Raw genomic sequence first — 20,455 nt, forward strand, 5'->3', positions numbered from 1 at the left:
TACTCATTCATTATGTCCCTCCTGGGAGAGGCCCTGGCTATCCCAAACCACACAGCCGCGCATGCGCATTGAGCCGAGCCTTCACCACATTGGAGATTCCTGCCTCTAACTCTCGGAAGTTTAGCCAAGTTGCAGTGATTTAGCCCAGCAGGCTAGCAGGATAAAAGACGGTGCGACCAAAGCAAACTTGGTTTTCAGGGAGAAAAAAGTGTATCTTGACGGAGTTTTTTACCCTATAGTGAAACACGAAGGATTATTGATGGATTCAAACCGTTTTTCATTGTTTTGTTTTCGCAAACGTGAGCGTTAGCCACCTTTGAAAGAAGTTGTGATTGTTTTTTTGGCGCTCTAGCAACGCAGAGGAAAGATGGTGGATCTGCTGGTGTAGCAGCAGGCTAACGCTAGCTAGCTTGTTGGTTTACTAGCTAGCGTCGTTTTGTGATAACCCAGAGCTGCTCACTAACTATCTGAATGCCCGAAAAGTTTGGATGTTTCCATTCAACATATTAACGGCACCTCGTAAGTATCCCTTTATTAAGTTGTTAATTTATTTACAAGAAGAGGCTGGCTAGCAAGCTAAATGCGTTGGTGTATTCTCGGGAACGCTAACGCTAGCGTCCGAGCTAATTAGTTAGCTGAAATCTAGTGTTAGCTTATTCAACCAGCAGACAGTCAGCTTAGCTTTGTGCTAACTAGCTGCCATTACACTATCATAACGTTACCACACTGAGCGAATGGAGCTTGCTATCTGGCTAATTACAAAGTTACTGTAACAGTAGCCACTGATATAGTTAGTTTTATAAACTTATCCAACTAAGTTAGCAAGCTAACTAAGGTAGTTAGCTCGTGTCTAATTTGTTTATTTAGCTAACTTGTGTGTTTATTCGCTTCCGAGCTACTTGGCTGGTAAACACCCATAGATGGCTAACTGGAAACATACGGCTCAGCGAGCTTTATGTATGGACCTTTGCAGCTTAATGGGAGGTGATATTGATAATTAACATTACTGGATGTATGGATGCTCCTATTGTATCCTATCCCGATATAATGAAACATGACAAGCGGACAACGCAAGGCATTTACAGCAACATACATTTTGTATCCCGACCATTCAAACCACCTCCCACGATAATTTATAAATAGTAGGTTGCTTGCTACTTTGAAGAAGCAGAAACATTTCAGACAAAAAATATGTTTAATGTGCACTTGGGTGTAAATTTCACAAGTGCCACAAATCAATCATGTTGCCTCTGAATTTTATTCTGTGCAGAATTGCTGTTCATGTTGGCAAAGCAGAAAAAGCATGAGTGTCCCTCAGGCTCTGAGGATGGAACCAGGGGTACTGGTGGCAGGATCTAGGTGAGCAAACCTTGACAGGATAGTGTCAACGCAAATTATGTTGTCAACTGTGTTTGAGTGTTGTGCTGTGATTAAACTCTGGTCTAATTGAAATGCTGTTTCCTTGGGTGTCAGACATCAGATGGTGCTCTGAAGAAGCCATGGGTAGCTGTTTAAGCTGTCCAGAGAAAGAGTCAATTCCAGATAATCATCAAAGCAAATTCAAGGTGAGTTCTTGCCTTGGCCTGTCTCAACACCAACCTTGTAGTCAGTAGGAGTCCCACACCCTGGATTATTCACTAATGACTGTGGTTGGGAGGTTTCTGTCACAATATCTGCTGATTATACTTGCTCAATTTCCAAAAGTGGTTTCAGAGACCTACATCTGAATACGAATTTATGTTTTCTCAGATTCTTGTTTTTGCTCAGTTACGTTCCTGAGGCCTAGTTGATGCCTCATTCTGTGATTGATGGGTCAGTGCATTTCAGGGAACTTGTAGTCCACCAGCTTCAGTGTCTAGAAATTAAACCAAAAAAAAAAATCAGTTACTTTAACTATTTTACCAGCCAACAAGATTTTTCCATTAGAATGCGACCTTTAAATGATTTTTGGTTACCAGCAAAATGCCTAGTAGAGTAAACAAACTCACTGACATTTGGCTTCTGGTTGGTGTTAATTTCCCACCCTGGACATATTCATAAACACTGCTTATTATGTATTCAATCTCCAAAAGTTGTTCAGGAGCTACATCCCAAAGAGAATTCAGGGTTTCCCAGTGTAGTCGAGGTTCAGTTGACGCCTCTGACTGTGTTTGGTGTGTGTGTGTGTGTGTGTCCAGGTGATCAACGTGGACGACGATGGGAACGAGCTGGGCTCTGGCGTGATGGAGCTGACCGAGGCCGAGCTGGTCCTCCACACCCATCGCCGTGACGACGTCAGGTGGCCCTACCTGTGCCTGCGGCGCTATGGCTACGACTCCAACCTCTTCTCCTTTGAGAGCGGCCGCCGCTGCCAGACAGGCCAGGGTACATGTCAAAAAAATAAAGCTCCTCATAGTATTTCAGCTTCACTGTCTTCTAGATAGAAATTGAATTGGCACAGCAGCAACAAAACATAACAAAATGCTATAATAAAGCTAAAGGGAAAAGAAAAAATTAAAAACAGCATTTGCCTCCTTGTACAATCACCTGACCTATTTACATAATAAATGGCGCAAAAATCATCTCAACATTTGGCACAGTAAGTCATTAACAATAGATATTCTATGTGCCAGACATACAGTATATGGAGGATATTGCACAAATCCATATCATATCCTCACATTGACTTGCTGTGCAATAATTGTCTATATTTTGATTGTCTGTGTTCAGTTAGCATGTTTCCCCAGTTGATAAGGACATTTTGAAATACTGGCATAACATATTACACATAAACACATAGGGAAAGATGGCATGTTGACTTATAAGCCGGCATGTCGAGTGTACTGACAGTTGTGTCTATATGTAGTCCAGAGGCAGAGAAGGGAATATTTCATTTGGTAAAGGTAGAAACTCACATTTCTCTTTGTGCACCTATAATATGAATTGCATGAATGAATATAATATGAAACGTGCTGAAATCAGTTGACTTCTCTCTGTTTGAGTCGGGCAGCAGAATCATCTTTGCATTACCGTCAGAACTGTGTTGCCAATCTATCACGAATCACATGTTTCTGCCACTGCCATGACACGCCTTTTGTGCCATTATTTTTGGATCCCATGCTTTCATAAGGATGAGGTGGAGAGAGCTGGGGGTTTGGGAGGGGTTCTGTAGGTTCGTGGGTGCGGTAAGTCTCAGGCACGCTGTGTTTTCCCATCTCATTCATACCATGACCGCCCAATACTGTGATCAGCCGTGCAGTATTGATACCTGTAAATGCCGGTGTCTGTGGTGTTGTTGGACAGGGAATTTTTACCCTTCTTAGTGTTGTGTTTTCTCCCTGTGTGCAGTGTTTCCTTGCAGTGTGATTATTATCAGTCTCAGTGACAGGACCATGCGTGGTTTGTCCTTGGTGTGTTGCCATACCCTTGGTTTACATGTTCTTTAGCCTTTTTTGATGGTAGTTTTTTCCCTCCTTGTCTCCTTTTATTGCTCCACCTGGGTGTTAGCGCCTATCCTGTGATAGGTCGCTAAAGGGAGACCAGTGTTAATTTTGGCAGCATTTCAGTTTTGGTAAAATTACTAAAAATGTTTTAGTTGTACTAGTTTATTCCAGTTTTCATTTTTAGTTTTAGTCAGGGAAATCTCGGGATATTTATAGACTACTTTTTGTCACATCCATTTCAGCAACATTCTGCCACATTTTTGCTTTCCCTTGTAACATCTATACTGGCAGCAGTCGGCCTCCGAAAAGTTTCCAAATAGTTGAGAATCCCTCTATTCACAAGGGAGGGGCATGGACTGTTTGTGTGGGAGTTGGGGTGCAGAGAGGGGATTAGAGAGAAACGGTGAGAGGTGGAGAGTATCCATTAATGTTTCTTTTCTAAATACAAATACATGAACAAATATAACGTGAATGCCCACCCATCTCCTAATACATTTTATTCTGGTCTCATTTTAGTCTTGGCAGGCTTTTCATTGCTGAAAAAGCAAAATAATTTTAGTCTAATCTTTAATTTCGTAGTGTCTGTTATTCATCAGATCGCAATCATTTAAAATATGTCCGTTGAAAGATATTTCTTTGTCCTGACTTTGTTGTGGACAAAATTAACACTGAGGGAGACAAAGACCAATCAACAGGAGATTATGTTGGATGCACTGTGCTAATACTGGCTGTGGTTTTTTGTGTGCGTTTGTTTTGTTTGGGTGTGTTTGTTTTGTATGCGTGTGTGTGCAGGGATCTTTGCCTTCAAGTGCGCCCGGGCGGAGGAGATCTTCAACATGCTGCAGGAGGTGATGCACAGCCACAGCATCAGCGTGGTGGAGGAGGCCGTGCTGGAGCCCAACCACCAGGCCGCACACACACCACACACTCCTGCAGGTACACACACACACACACACACACACACACACACACACACGCACACGCACGCTACACACTCCTGCAGGTACACACACATTTACATGCTGTCTAAGTGCATTTTTAATGTTGAATCATTTCTGACTGGCTGCTGTCTCTCGATCTTGTGTGTGTGTGTGTGTGTGCGTTTCTCTGACTTCTTTGCTGTGGTATCACAACTGTGTTTCCCTCTGGGATTAATAATATGGATCTCATCTCAAATTGCACGCTCCTATGTAGGGAATCCACTCCTCTCAGTTGTCTCAACATACACACCATACACAGAAAGTTGCTGATTTTCAAAAGCCTATCATGTTGGTCACTAATCTAGTAGGACTGTGCAAAAAAATCGATACAGCTGAGTATTGCAATATTTTTTTCCATGATACTATATCGATGTTCCCGCCCCTCGTATCGATACATTAAAAAAAAAATCGAATCCCTTTGAATTAAATAGTTTTGACTCAATTTGTCCGCTGAGTTATCAATATAACGTGATGTACATATTAAATTACCCAGGTGGTACACAGCAAGTTGTATTTTCAGCTCTATTTTTAAATTTTCAGTAAATTATGTAGAGTATTGCAATGTATCGCAATATGTATCGTGATACAATCGTATCGTGAGGTCCTTGCCAATACCCAGCCTTATAATCTAGCCCCCTATTTGGACATTTAATTAGTTTTCAAATCTGTTTTTATTTTTGAGAAAATAGAATTGTGTTGATTAACAATGTAAGCGCAAGTAAATTCGTTATGAAATCATCTCATTTCACATCAGATTTTGTGTTTGCATGAAACTTGTTTACTTACGTTACGTTAACGTTTACTTCCATATGAAAAAATCAAGTCTTTCCATCCTCTACAGATTTAGACTTCATCGATGCTTTTATTTCATCTCATGTAGACTGCAACCTTTTATTCCTGCCTCAGTCAATAGTCACTTTCATTTCTGTAGCTCATTCACAAAGCAGCAGATTTTAAAGGGGCATGAAGTAATTTAGGAGTCCTTTTTTATTTTTATTTCTATCGGTGACCAAGGAATTGCAGTAACATTGACAGGTCTGTGACACAGCTTACAGTGGCCTGTAATGACCAGAAATAAGTCACATTTTCACAATATAGCAAGTAAGCTAGCTAGCAGAGCAGAGATCCAAAGTAATATATCACTAAGCAAAATAATGGAATAATAATAATACTGCTTTGTCACTTGCTTTTTTGGCTTCAGAATAAAATGTGTTATGATGCCAGTTATTTTGTTTTATGGGATAATAAAACTCTTACTTATTACACCTTTAACTGGTGTCAATAAAAATGAGATTAGATCCCTGTATCATGTCCTTTTTTGCGTCACTGCTGTGTTTATTACATCTGAAGTTGTTTTGTTTCCCTGCATAGCACCGACACACCTAAACCAGTCTGTGTAACAGTTTATTAAAGTGCTTCCCCTGTCTTCCCTGTGCGTGTCGTAGCTCTGGGCTACTCGGTGCCCACGGTGCCAAACGGTGTGACCAGGATCCCCTCGGTGGGCGAGGCCCCGTCTCACCCTTCCACCCGCCACCCGTCTGTGGCGAGCACCCGTCTGCCCTCGGTGGGAGAGGAGTCCACACACCCCCTACTGGTGGCTGACGAGGCGGTAAGAAACCACAGACCACTAGTTCTACTAGTACTACAACTAGTACTATTACACCTTTACTACTACTACTTCCACTACTACTACTACTTATTATTATCATTATTATTTATTTTGTCAGATAAATCATATTTGACACATAAAAAAAATGTCAGCCAGTTGGACTATTTTAACAGCCAACTACATTTTTATGACTACATTAGGAAATCTAAATGATGGTGACCTGGTTAGGTATACAGACTTGCCACCATCAGCCAACTGGTGGGAAAATTTGGCTAAAGTTAATATAATTAACTTTAAATTAACCAGTATTAACTTCGCACCATGTTAGAATGATCAATATTGGTATGTATTTATTTATTGTATTTATTTATTACATACTTCCTTAAACTTAATCGGGGTCCCTTTAAGCTAAATTGGGCTGCTACTTCAAGAGTCCACAGTAAGAGAAGATCAATTTAATCAATTCTATTTCTATTAATTCTGCTATAGTGCAGATGAGTAAATATGAGCTGCTGGGAGAGAAAACCCTTTGTGACCGCTGTGTTGTTCGGCAGGTTCACACCTACGTCAACACCACCGGGCTGCTGGAGGACCAGCCCAGCCCGCTGACGGTCACCACGCCTCTGGAGAGTCCCGGCTCTCCCCAGTCGCAGTGTCCCCCGACCCCTCCGCCTCCCCCGAGGATCCGGGCCGACCCGCCGGCCCCTCCCGCCCAGCCGGAGCCCCAAGTGCTGCTGGAGTCCCAGGGGGTTCGCTTCGTGCTGGGACCCACCCCCGTTCAGAGGCAGCTGATGGCCAAGGAGAAGGAAAAGCGGCAGCTGGAGGCGAGGGACTCCGGCGAGGCCGAGGAGCCCAGAGAGACTAACGGCCACACGGACGCTCCGCAGAGCGCCAAGGAGGCCCCCGCCGAGGCCGAGCCGGCCCCCACGCACTCCAACGGCTCCTCCTCCGCCTCCTGCAACCCGGCCACGGCCCCTCGCCGCCACCGCCCGCCCCCGCTCACCCCCGACGTTCAGAATGTCAACAACTCGGCCCAGCGGCGCACCGCCCTGCTGGACTACGAGAACCTGCCGGCGCTGCCGCCCGTCTGGGAGGCCAGGAAGCCGAGCTCCGAGGACGAGGAGAACGGCCGCGGCAGCGGCGGCAGCCTGAAGACGCCTTCCCTCAACGGCTACAACCACCACCACCACCACGGCCTGCTGCACCACTCCTACTCCCACCCGCTGTCCGCCCACCCGCTGTCGGCGGCCCTGGAGCCCTCCCACAACTACGTCAACACGGAGAACGTGACGGCGCCGCTCAGCGCCCACCGGCCCGACACGGCCCGCCGCCGCACCGACGGACCCACCGTCTTCAACTTTGACTTCCGCCGGCCGCCGCTGCCGGGCCACCCCGAGCCGCCCAAGACGCTCAACTATATAGAGGTGGTGCCGGGGGCCGGCAACAAGGGCGCCTCGGACGGCAGCAACCCCCACACGCCCCGCACCCCCACCTCTCCTCTGCCTCCCACCACCCCCACGCGGCGCACCGAGCTCTACGCCCTCATCGACATCGAGCGCACCGCCGCCATGTCCAACCTGCAGAAGGCCCGGCCGCGAGACGACGGCACGTCGCGCAAGACGCGGCACAACAGCACCGAGCTGCCCACCAAAAGCACTGTCTGACCACGCACCTTTTCCTATTAACCTTTTTGTTTTTTCTAAGTACGATACACAGAGGCGCGAAGGCTGCCGTCTTTATATTCACATAATGGAGAGACATCGGAGATGCAAATAAGAGACTCCGCAAGTAAAAGTCTTAAAAATGAGTTAACTGACTTTTTGTGTGGTTACCTGTAAATGAATTCAGGTAGACCAAAAAAAATTAAACCTAGGTACTTGCCATATACCAATTTATTCCTATGGTAATATAATACCTCTCTTCCTTCACTCATTCTACAGTGCATTTGGGTTGTTTATTATGTTAATAAGACTGGACTGCATTCCTCCTCCTCCTCACCCATTCCCTCTCCTTATATGGTACAAATCAGTATTACTGAACAAAGCATTCCATTTAGCCTTTTTTTTATATGATTCACTACATGCTGCTGTAATTTCAGTATCTAAGGATTACATGGTACACTACATTATGTTTCTGACTATGTACAGTAGATTCTGGCACAATAAATGTCTGTTCTGTTTTTATTTGTACTTAGTCGATAAGATGCCTTTGTCCTGTCTCGTACGTTATCTCAGCAGAGTGGGAAGTGTGGCGTTGACGCGTCGGTTTGCTGGTTTGATGCTGGTTGCCTTGGTTTTGTGGATTTGGGCCAAAGTCTTGGGAAAGTTTTGAGAGAAGTGAGTCAGGAAATCAGAGGGATTTTACCCCGTGTAATCTTAGAACAGCCTTGGGTTTTTTTTTTGCACTGATGGGTTTTTTTTGTGTGTTTTTAAAATGTGTTGCTTACTGTGTTTCTGCAGAATGCTTTTAAAGATGGACTCAGCAGTGTGATGCATAAATAACAGGACAGGCTTAATTTATTGGAAGGCAACTGCAGGCACCCTAGTCACTAAATGCAGAATGTCAATTCAAATTTAATTGTCAGGGTTTCTACACAGTGTCAATTTCAAAATCCCAGACTTTTTTTCAGACGTCAACTTCTTGATTTGAAGATTCTAGTGTTCAGTATCAGTTATGATGATTATTCTTCACAGCAAAAAGTATCAGAATATGTGAGATGACAGGGATCTAAAGCCACAGAAAATGTGTAGTAGTATGTATGTATGTATATCAGGACAGTACAACAAAATTTTTCCATGTTTTCCAAACTTTTTGTGCAATTTCCAAACTTATCAAGACCTGCAAATGACCAAAAATATTTTTCCATACTTCTACAGACTTGTGTAGGAGTCCAGACTTGTGTAGAAACCTTGGAGTGTGCATGACTAGGGAAATATTTCAGTATCTAATTTAACCTCCTGAGTGTTTCTGGCTGTCTGAACCCTGGATAAGAGCAGCAGTAATTATTGAAAGGCTCAGGTTCAAACCCCAGTGACAGCAAGCATCCAGCCTGCTGAAGTGTCCTTGAGCAAAACACTGAACCGTTAACCAGGCTTTCAGTTACAGTTCTGTCTCTTTAACCGCTTCTTCACCCCTGCTTCCTTTTGAGACAACTCATACAAATTGGATGAAAGTAGAGAATTTACTTGCGAAAAAATAACCTTGGTTTGCTCTGCCAGATACACGTCACACTGCTGAGTCTTAAAGTCAAACATCAGGAGGTTTATGGCAGCAGTTTGTCCAGGATGCCCGTTTTCCTCCACATGGCTGTTGTAAAGGAACAGCGCCCCCAAACTTCCAACTTCACGTCTCTGCTCCTTGAAGACGGTTTAGGAGAAACCCTGTGTGTTTACGGCCCGTGTGGGGAAAATGGTAAATGTATACAGTGTCCGGTCAGTGTGTACGCTGACCAGCTGTGTGGTAAATGTGTATATTAACCAGTTAAGTGTTGAATTTTGGGCAATGGCAGTGCGATTACACCGTATTCCTCCTCCTCCACAGAGCTGCAGTTCTGCACTTTTGAATGACTGAATGATTTTTCCCACACTGACTATAACATGTATATGCAGTTTGACTCCAAAATGAGAGTTTGAAGAAGTTACATCTACTCTTAGAGAACGATTTATAGCACTAAATTCAAAGAAAAGTTGCTTTTTTGAGTGTAGTATGTAACTTAAGTGAAATATGGCTTTTAAAAACTGGATCTTCTATATTTTAGAGATATGGAATGACGGGGAATGTTTCTTCTCCCAAATGGATAGTTGGATTCAGCCTAAATGAAACAGCATTTTTTCATTTTTGGTTTCAATTTCCTACCTTTCCAAATTAATTAAGTCAAATGCTTGTTCATTTTGGCTTTGGCTCATAAATGTATCTCCTCTACCAGGCAGATAATCAGCTGTGGATTTACTTTTTCAATAGATGCAGTCAATTTAGAAATCCAGCAGCATCCGTCCTGTTGCCAATGGATAAAACATTTCCTTCTCTGATATCAGTGTTAACACAAACCTAATGAGCATGAAGAGAGGATATGTAATGTTGAAATTCTGTTGAACTGTCCCTTTTTTAAAATAGCAATGCCTGTTTCTAATAGTCGGTAAGTGTTTCTTTCCGGTTTCCTTCTCTCTTGTTCCTTCATGGACTGCACCCTCCACTCCAGATTACGCAAGGAAACTCTTTAATTTCATCACAATTTACAACAACCCTGATGGTAAAAGATCACAGGCAGAGTACAAAAAAGAAATAATGATTATTACAATGTCCTTCTATAAAAATACACATTCATACAGTGTGAGGAACACCTTCTGAGTTCTTACCACATGTGCACACACACACACGCACAATATTTACAATATACTTAAGAGCCATACGCAGGTAAGACCAGAGCACGCTTCCTGATGGTTTTTACACCCGAGACGCGGGGAATGACATTTCCAACCAAAAAGAAGACAATTTCGTACAAACTCCTTTTTTAAACGTTAGCAGTAGAAAAATATTTTTTCTAATGTTTTTGTTCCTGGTGGTGTTTGGAGGGTCGGCAGTGTTGAGTGGAGACCGGAGAAGCGGAAGTGGATCTGCTAGGCCAGCAGCCGCCGCCTCGTCGTCTGCTGCACCAGCTTGTGGTAGTCGTCCAGTTTGTCCCGCAGTCGGTTGTAGATCTGGAGGAGGAGGAGGAGGAGGAGGAGGAGGAGGAGGAGGACAGGTTTCATTAATAGAGCCCAACAGGTGGAGCAAGGCACCGACACTGCCAGGGTTTAGGGTTCAATTCCCTGTGTCTGACAGTTGAATCTGAGACTTGAAAATGAAATTTAACGGCAGTTTTGCAGTTCAGATAAACATGAAAATTGAATTATCAAACTGAATTACAGGGTTCCTACACAGGTCTGGAAAAGTATTAAAAATGCATTTGATCATTTCCAGGTCTTGGAATAGTTTGGGAATTTGAAAAAATGTCTGGAAAAGTATGGAAAATGTAGTGGTTGAGGTCCGATACATAATTCTAGCTTTTATGTTGTTGTAGAGCCACTTTGAACATTATTCTTCACATCAACAAAAACTGTGGACTCAGATAGAGGGACGCTCTTATTACCCAGCCACATTTGACACTGAAGAACAATCTTCATCTATACAGTGATATGACCTAGTTAGCAGGGGCAAGATGTCTATCTGCGTAAATCATATTGAACACCAGACTGGAAAAAGGTCTGGAAAAAGTATGGGATTTTTTTAATTGAAAATGTGTAGGAACCCTGGAATTATCTATCAAGATATGGCAGGAAAATAAACCCAGTGAGAAACCACAAGATTTTTTAAGAGTTGTAAAACTGAATTTAAGATTTAATATAAAATGTCAAATTATCTAAACTCTAAAACGCAGTTAAATGAAGCATTAAGACTCGCTGTGAAGAGAGCGAGGCACCAGAACTGCTTTCAATTCAATGTCAATCACGACATGTTTACTTGTGCACGATTATTCCCTTGTTGATCACGATTCTCAAAGTCTTTGTTTCATTTCATCACATCCTGTTTAACAACCTGAACAGACTCGTATCCTGATAAAGAGAACATGACAGCTGGTATATGCTAATATTTACGATAGCATGCATACACAATCTAATTTCCAGTTGGTTTTTGTGATTAGTGCAAACTTGGTTTCCATAGTAATATTCAGAATATTGTATTTATTCATACGCAAGGTCTTATCATTTTGGATGTGGGCGCAATTAGTTAAACTAGAATTTATAACCTCCTTTCCTTGTCTTGTCTCCTCTCCTCCTCTCTTCTCCTTGTCTCCTCTCCTACTCTCCTTGTCTCCTCTCCTGCTCTCCTTTCTTTGTCTCCTCTCCTCCCCTCTCCTTGTCTCCTCCCCTCTCATCTCCTTCTCTTCTCTCCTTTCCTCTCCTCTGTCTCCTCTCCTCCCCTTTCGTCTCCTCCTCTCCTTGTCTCCTGTCCTGTCCTCTCTTCTCCTCTCTTCTCCTTGTCTCCTCTCCTTTCGTCTCCTCCTCTCCTCTCCTTTCCTCTCCTTGTCTCCTGTCCTGTCCTCTCCTCTCTTCTCCTTGTCTCCTCTCCTTTCGTCTCCTCCTCTCCTGTCCTCTCTTCCTCTCCTTGTCTCCTCTCCTCTCGGGACACACAAACACACAAACCGCTCTCCAATTATAGTAGTGGGATGTGCTTTCAAGTTGTAGCAACGAGATGTCTTTCCGTTCTTCCACTTCGTCTGACATGAGTAAATGTGTGTGTGTGTGTTTACTGTTGCTCTGTGCCACAAAGCGTTAGCACACTTGTTTGTTTTCCCATCTGAGTGGTTTCAACCTCCAACAATCGTCAACAAGGCGTCTGCAGCCTTCAAAAGTCTTGAATTATCAAAACTCAAGGCCTTGAAAGGACTTGAATCTGCTTAAATAAAGCATTTTAAGAGGAGGATGAGGATGAATTTTCAAAAGGTATTAAAAATACTTTCTCAGTGTATTAACTTTCTAGCAACTGTCACACATCGTTCTCTTATCATTATTATTATTATTATTCGGTGTGGTATTTTACTTTTCAGGTTTAATTTTGCAGTCGAGTTGGTCTTTACCTTTATTCTAACTGCCATTAAAAAGGTTTAAAAAAAAATAACACACCTGTTAGAATATAAGGCTGTGTAACCAGTTGAATTCTTGCTAGACAACTTGAGAAAACCCTGAAACCGGCTTTTCAGACTCCTGTTTAACACCCGGACTGAGACGCTTAATAAGTCATCCACCTGACCAGTGTGAACCAAGATGTGCCACAGGCGAGCAGGAGGAGGCAGCAGAGGAAGTGGCGACTTACGCTGGCGTTGGTCTGCGTCTCGCTGAGCGCCTGCAGCAGCTGGTCGATGGCGGTGTACGGCAGCCAGACCAGAGGAGCCGTGGCTGAGAGAGGCCGCTGCCAAACAACACACAACAACATCAGAACACAGAGAAAACTAAGCATGTTTCAAGTCACAATTAAATGAAAAAATGACTTTTTCTTATTAGATAATTCTCCACATCATAAGGTATGCTGATGTTTTTTTGTTTTTTTTTTTAATCAAAATTAGATTACTTTTACTTCTTGGAACAAATACAAGCACTTCAAAGCAATAAATGAACACAAGAGTGCCAAGCTTGAAATGTGTTGCAACTGAGTAGCTGCTAAACCAAGCCTATATCTGTGTTCATTTATTGCTTTGAGGTGCTTGTATTTGTTGGCACTATTTATAACAAATAAACTACTTGTTTTGTGCATTATAAGATTTCCCACCGTTTCTCTTTTATGTTCTCTGACCCATTGGGAACATATTTTCCACTGCCTTTTTATATAAATTTATGGTATAAATCATGATAAGTAGTATCAAACTGCTCTAAGTCAGTGATTCTCAATCTTTTTCATATCAAGGACCCCTAATTTAGTCCATGGACCCCCATTTGATGAGATTTTGTCTCTCAGACTCAAATCTGAGAAAAATGTTATTGTTAGATATGATTTTATCCAGAATCCCATGACTATCTGTATTGTAGGTAGAGAGATAACAGTGAAACTATGATCAAAACAGTCATTCTTCTACATTCTCTAATTGTGTTAACTTCTTGTAAATGAAATAATGCTGAAGTTTAACAATTCATCAATTTGCTGGGGACCCCCTGCAACCCTCTCAAGGACCCCTGGTGGTCCCTGGACCCCATGTTGAGAACCACTGCTCTAAGTTGCATGAAGATAGTCTTTTAAGGAAAGAAAAGCATAAATTGATGCTTTACTGAAAATACAACAGAATATTTTGTTCATATTGGTGGCTGATTGGAGCTCACAGTTGACCCGCCTGTTTATTTGCCACTGCATCATTCATCATGAGGACAGTATGGGGAAACGTGCCTTGAGGTCCTGTGAGAACGAAGCGTTACCTCTATCCCGAAGTACTGGTGTCCCTTCCCCAGCAGAGCGTCCACGTACTCCAGCACCAGCTCGGCCGCCGCCTCCAGCAGGTCGTAGTTCAGGTAGAGGCGGAGCAGAGCGGCTGCGTCTACTCCCTAGACAAACAACACAACACGTCACACACCGCCCAGAGCATGATGGGAACAGCTGTGGAGTCAGTGCTTTCTGTAGTGTTTTGTAGATGTGGGGGGTTTCGCTCATTCAGCTCCAGTAAGTGTTGCAGTATTTGGATGTTTATAAATCATATTTGCACCACTGTGTTGAAACACTGATTCAAAGTATTGAAATTCTCGTTTTTGGAAAAGATGGAAAATCAATTATTAACTCTGGCATCAGGGCAGGAAACCTTTTCACGCACAGGCTCCTGTGACTAGCGTACTTCAAAATTCATCAGATAGTTTTTTACCATTTTACTGATTAATATAATTTTTAGAATAGAAAAGAACCACTGAATCATGGCTGGTTATCTGTGGCTGATAAAATACACTATTCACCACAAAAAGTTGCAAGTCCCCTTCCTTCAACTATTATATTTTCAGCTATTTAATTTAAGTGCCACTGAGACAAGCACAGCAAATAATTCATTTCTTACAAAATATTAATATTTTCCTGCTTTTATGCCTGATGTTCCCGTCCTGCAGAATAACTTGACAGCTCAGTATAGAGCCGTCATTTCTAGCAAAACCTTTCCTACATTCCCATTGGCCGACGTCTCACCTTATAGGCATTGATCAGCCAATCGGGCAGGGGCACGCCATGCGACAGCAGCTTGTTGATGACGCAGCGGTAGTGTTGGGCGTTGGGGGACGGATACCTGTCCAGGTAGGAGGCCAGCAGCCGCCACGCCTCGTCTGTGGCACTGGACAGACGGAAAACAACAACAGACAAGAGTTAAAACTAGAGACAGCAGAACTCTGAACTCTTCTAACCCCAACACTAACTCCTATTTCAAATGAAAACAAGTTGTATAATAGTGATAATAATGCTACTACTAGTAAGAACATTGTCATCATTATACAATTCGAAATTTAACAATATTAGTACCAGTGCTACTAAAAATAACAATGCTTCTACTACTCCCACTCCTATTAAAAATAATTGTTAACTAATAGTCCTGTTATTGCTAGTTCTACTACTAAAAATTCTACTACTACTATTATTAATATGCTGGTTCTACAAGTCCTGCTGCTGCTGCTGCTGCTACTACTAATAATGCTTCTAGTAATAGTAATATTATTGCTACTACTTATAATAATCCATCTCTGTTTTTAAATCTAGGCTGAAGCCAAATTTTATTCTCTGGCCTTTTTGGCCCACTAATCTTTTAATCTGTTGTCATGTCTATAACTCTGTATTTTGTCCCTTGTTGTTGCTTATTGTTGTTGTTGGTATGTTTCTCCTTGCGTTTTACTTTTACTTTGTATTTTAATGTTCTTTTGTACAGCACTTTGGTCAGCTCAAGCTGTGTTTAAATGTGCTCTAGAAATAAACTTTACTTACTTACTATAAAGCCTCTTTGTCTAAACAAAATCTCAAAGTGCTGATAAAGTATGAACAAATCAAGACGGTATCAAACTACTCTTTCAAATATTTACAAACTTTTGGAATATGGAAATATGTAGAAAACCCCCAGAAATGCTAGATAAATAAATAGGTAAACTACATAAAAATCACATCCCTGACTGGTTTTCATAGCAGTTCTTCTGAAAAGCCGAGCCAACCTTGACTCTTTGGTGTTGACGACTGTGGACAGCTGGTTGGCAGCCAGCCAGCTCCAGGCTTCGTTCTGAGTCTCCTCTCCTCCGTACTGCAGCTTGATGCATCTGCACAAACAGAACAGCAACACAGAAATAAACTCAGTCAGACTGTCGAGCCTCCTGGAGCTGCTCAGGGTCTGATCCATCCAGACATCAGTGATGGGAGCTGACAGCTACAGTGATGCCTGCTTCTCAAACACAACCCACTTTCCTCTCAGCCGGGTTTATAGACTGCAGAGAGAATCTGCAGGTTTCACAAAGGCAAATTTAAGATTTAAGGTCTTTTAAATGATACCAGGAATCGACTGACAGCAACAGAAATAAAGAAACAAAGCTGGTAAAACCAAACGATTTCTTACTGAACATACAAAATAAAAGTTGAGAAATTGTGGACATGCTTCAGGGTCAAACTAAATTGTGTATGTGGACTGTCTTGTGTCCTCATTTGGGAAAAAATAAATCTGTCACGATAATCATAAAAAATATTTTGATATCAGAAAAACATGGTAATATAAAGTATGATAGAACTCTGTAAATTCTGAATAATATTCCCAATTTGTTTCAGATCTCATTTTGTCAGAGATTATGATTAGTATTTGCTTTTGAACATTAATTTAGACAACAGAACTGTATATCTTCATAACTCAATATAATTATTTAATCAGACTATAATTCTATATAAAGATGATAAACAACCTCAATGGTATCTGCAGAGGGAGGAAAGAGAGTTTGTCATTCATTCTCTCACCAAGATTTTCCCAGCAGAGGTTTGAGCCGCTGACCCTTCAGTCATTAGTTCACCTCTCAAACTATTCAGCTACCAGAAAGAGGAAAAACCATCCGGAAGTGTGAGGTGTGTGATGTGGGACTTACTTGAAGGCCAGACCCTCAAAGACGGGTGTCAGGGGGAGTTTGAAGGTTTGGCAGAGTGAGAGGGCGCAGTCAAACAGTCCTGTTTGGACCAACAGGGCCACCATCTCCACAGCAGAGGCACTGCCTGCACAGAGACAAAACACTAGAGTTAGCTATTAAGTAAGAGAGAGAGTGTGTGTGTGTGTGTGTGTGTGTGTGTGTGTGTGTGTTGAGTGGGTCTTGGGAGGGGCAGATTGTGTTCTCAATAGCGTTCTGAGATGCCAAAGATTCAAATTATTAAATATTTCTTAAGTAAGGGTATGATGTCTTCTGTATTTTAGATTTAGTATCTAATAGACTATGTATCTTTGTCTTTGATCACAGGCAGATTCACACTGTTGGTGAACCATGAGCGAACCCGAATAACGCTGCACTCTTATGTTTCTACTTGAATAAAATATGAATAAAAACAGATCAGTCATCTGAATAAGTCGGTCTGAGGGTGCAACAAACATTTATTCCTTCTTGGATGCTAATTTTTCTAATTTTAATATTAACTAATTTTGAAATATCCTGGTTTGTCTCCTGGTGTGTTTTTTTAATCACTACTAATTTTTACTAGTCAAGTTCTATAACTCTTCCATAAAATCTTGCTCAAATTTCCTGATCAATATTTGTCTAAATGCCAGGATTAATTTTAGCTCATTTGGGTGTCCAAGGTCTTGCTTTGGCTCACTACCACCATCACCTGGGAAATTAATTCATTTGTGTTATTAAATTAATAAGACAATTTCCTTAACAGCTCAGCTTGATATTTAACATTCATCTGCTTCAGAAAATGGGCGAAGCACAAATTTCCAAGACAGTTCCAAAACCTTTTGGTCATGAATAACTTTCAGTGACCTTTCCATAATTTTTAAATTTCAGGACTTTTACTAGGAAGAAACCCTGTCATGTAAACCATCTATAATGAGTATTGATCTACATGTTGGTGGTGCAGACGGAGGTGGAGGTGGAGGAGGAGGAGGTGATGTTACCTGCGATGGCAGCGGAGGGCGGGTGCTGCTGGGCCAGGGTGAGGCGGCTGCGGGCCAGGATGTACTCCTTCTCCAGGTCCTTGAGCTCCAGGATGTCGACCTGACGTTTCACTGCAGGAGGAAACACCCAACACAAACACTACAGTTGAACAGTGCAGGTGGTTATCAATCTTATGCAATAGAGGTCCAAGAGTCTGCAGGTTTTTATAATAACATAATAAAACCGTGTCCCGTCCACTCTGATGCAAACAGGTGAAACATTTAATAGGAAACCCTGTACAGCTGGCTGGCAGAGTTATACTTGAATACGTATCTGTTACACCCAAAAGATAATGTGTTCTTTAAAATGTGGGAACCCTTCCTCGCATACACTGGTCCAGATCTTCTCTTCTACTTGACAGGAGGATTTACTTATTTACTTCAGGTCTCATGTCATCTTAGTGTCACTCTTGCATATATCTTTTCATCTTTTTATCTTTTATCAGCTTTTTATTATCTCTTTATCGACTTTTTATTGTATTTTTTATCATCTTTCTATTGTCTTTTATCTTAACTCTGTCTTAATTCTATCTCACTTGTATTCTATTTTACTGTTCAGGACATCAAGACTAAAAACAGGTTTCAGACTAAATGTGACCAGGGCTTTTGTCTTTTGGATCGACCTGCCTGAATCACTATCATCTTTATTATCACTTCCTAAAAACTATATTTATTTAGACTTGTTTTTATGTGAGCTATTTTTCACTTGTTTTAATAAATGTTCTTTTTAAACTCTATTCAAAGTTTATTATTATTATTATTTCTAAGGATCAGTGAAAGCTGGATTTAACAATATTTTTCCAATTATTCTACTATAATACCATTTGAATAAGGTTTGGGTAGTAACAGGCTTCTCATGTGCTTGTAATGAAAGGATTCTGAATGAGATAACTGTCACCAGTCAGGCTGCTGATAAAGTTTTGTTGAAGACTGTTGAACTCACCTGGATCAGCAGCAAACTCTCCGTCGTAGTTCCTCTTTGGCGACGCCCCCGGACGCTCGTACTGCAGGAGGGATTATTTACAATTATTGGTAAACGTACTATTTTCTTTGTTCCATCGCTTTAAGTTTGGTGTTACACTTTTAAAAGGTTGAAAAAGTTCTAATAAACATAAAGAAAGAAATTCACTTCAAAACAATTCAGCAGCATGAGCAGTTTTTTTATATACAGTATATTGTCAGAATCTGCTTTGTTTGCGCTCGTTTATGTGCTAGAAGTGAGATTCTGTTTCTTCATACAATGGCAGAGAATGGAGAGAAAAAAAACACCTTTTCTGTTTTTATTAACATAATCTTAATCTCTCAATATCTTGAAACCCCAGATATTTGATATTTTTCTTTTTGAATGTTATTGTGTACTGCATATAAAATGTGTGTAACCCTTGTTAGCAACAAACATTAATTCCTTCACATAGTTTACTGATCCTCACTCTGCAATGGAGGCTCTGGGTTCAGGAGCTGAACACGCAGCAACCCAGTTCCTCTGTCCAGGCACTGACTCTCTCTCTGTCTCTCACACACACACAGACCTAGACTGATATTCATCTTGACGCTTTGGCAATATTGTCTGAACTTTCATGCCAATAAAGCACATTGAATTGAAAAAAAAACACACTTATCCAATCTCCTCTACCAGAGCAACAGGGAACAGAATCACTGATTTTGGGGTTTTATCATGGAGGAAGATACACAACCCAAGATACTACCAAAGTTCAACATCACTTTAAAGGGCAAATAATGAGCTTTTTACTGCCCCATAGCATTAAATGACCATAATATATCTGCAGGGGGCTTACTGATCAATACCAATGACTCAATGATTACTTCTACTGTCTGTGTTTAAGAGTGTGTGTGTGTTATAGTGTGAATGTATATTCTTAAGTGTTGGTGTAATGTGTTTGTGTAATAACAGTGTGTGTGTGTGTGTGTGTGTGTGTGTGTGTGTGTGTGTGTGTGTGTACGTACCACAGCTCCGGAGGTGGGCTGGACGATCCAGGCGTACTCTGGTCTGATGAGGCGGAGGCAGTTGAGCGCAGCCAGGTAACAGTTGACCTGCTTCTGGAGGCCGAGGCGGGTCCGAACCTCGCGGCCCAGACGCATCCCGAACTCAAACATCACCGTTCCCGCTGCAAAAACACACGTCCAGTCAGTTTAGCTGAAATATTTAGGGATTTAGGGATGGGACGATATGCTTATCTATTTTATTTTAATGTGGAGTAATGTTATAGCCTTATTTTTTAAGTTCTAATCATTGGTTTTTACTTTATTTTTATCCCTGGTGTTTATTTTATTGACTGTTATTTATTGATTTTTTAACATTTTATTGTTTTATTGTTGTAATTTTGCTATGTGAAGCACTTTGGGCTGCATGCTTGTATGAAAGGTGCTATATAAATAAAGTTGAGTTGAGTTATCTCACAATACAATGCGCGATATGGGGTTCACGATTCGATACAACCACAATAAAAGTTCAATGACAACAAAGTCTGACTGCAGAATTATTTTATGTTTATTTCTGAGACACAAATCTTTCTAGCGATGGCATTGGCTTGCTAGAATGTAAACAACAATTTAAAAATTTCAATACAAAGTGAAAATAATATAATTTGGATGGAGAGCTTGTGAAATTGTGATGGGCAAGCCGTCTCATTTATGATTATTACAACAGAATAAAATGTAGCTGATATCACAATTCATTTTTCTGCCCCACTATACGTATTGTCACTTTTGCGATATATTGAATTTCGATATATGGTCCCATCCCTATTGGACACATGAATCAGGG

General features: G+C 41.5%; 2 protein-coding genes across 2 annotated transcripts in view; one reads left to right on the top strand and one right to left on the bottom strand.

The window, feature by feature from the left end:
* The first annotated feature begins 138 nt into the window (after positions 1-138).
* On the top strand, positions 139-8,175 carry LOC139639243 (fibroblast growth factor receptor substrate 2-like). The gene is made up of 7 exons (XM_071513321.1): positions 139-519; positions 1,271-1,359; positions 1,474-1,565; positions 2,178-2,364; positions 4,215-4,358; positions 5,848-6,011; positions 6,566-8,175. Exons 3-7 carry the CDS (start codon positions 1,500-1,502, stop codon positions 7,673-7,675), a joined length of 1,671 nt encoding a protein of 556 aa, XP_071369422.1. The 5' UTR covers positions 139-519; positions 1,271-1,359; positions 1,474-1,499; the 3' UTR covers positions 7,676-8,175.
* A 1,807-nt stretch (positions 8,176-9,982) lies between these two features.
* The window catches only part of nup160 (nucleoporin 160), a 30,246-nt gene continuing 19,773 nt past the window's right edge, over positions 9,983-20,455 (bottom strand). The window contains exons 26-34 of the mRNA XM_071513320.1: positions 19,636-19,796; positions 18,614-18,674; positions 17,632-17,742; positions 16,616-16,739; positions 15,707-15,808; positions 14,703-14,844; positions 13,955-14,080; positions 12,864-12,959; positions 9,983-10,708 (exon numbers count right to left, since the gene is read on the bottom strand). Coding sequence (XP_071369421.1) covers positions 10,628-10,708; positions 12,864-12,959; positions 13,955-14,080; positions 14,703-14,844; positions 15,707-15,808; positions 16,616-16,739; positions 17,632-17,742; positions 18,614-18,674; positions 19,636-19,796 — 1,004 coding nt within the window. The 3' untranslated portion in view covers positions 9,983-10,627. The remainder of the gene's footprint in view (positions 10,709-12,863; positions 12,960-13,954; positions 14,081-14,702; positions 14,845-15,706; positions 15,809-16,615; positions 16,740-17,631; positions 17,743-18,613; positions 18,675-19,635; positions 19,797-20,455) is intronic.

The sequence above is a fragment of the Centroberyx affinis genome, unplaced genomic scaffold, assembly GCF_046629955.1.
Source record: "Centroberyx affinis isolate AG114_WGS23_722 - 3 ecotype Tasmania unplaced genomic scaffold, CSIRO-AGI_Caff_v1 ptg006988l_1, whole genome shotgun sequence".
Lineage (NCBI taxonomy): Eukaryota > Metazoa > Chordata > Actinopteri > Beryciformes > Berycidae > Centroberyx > Centroberyx affinis.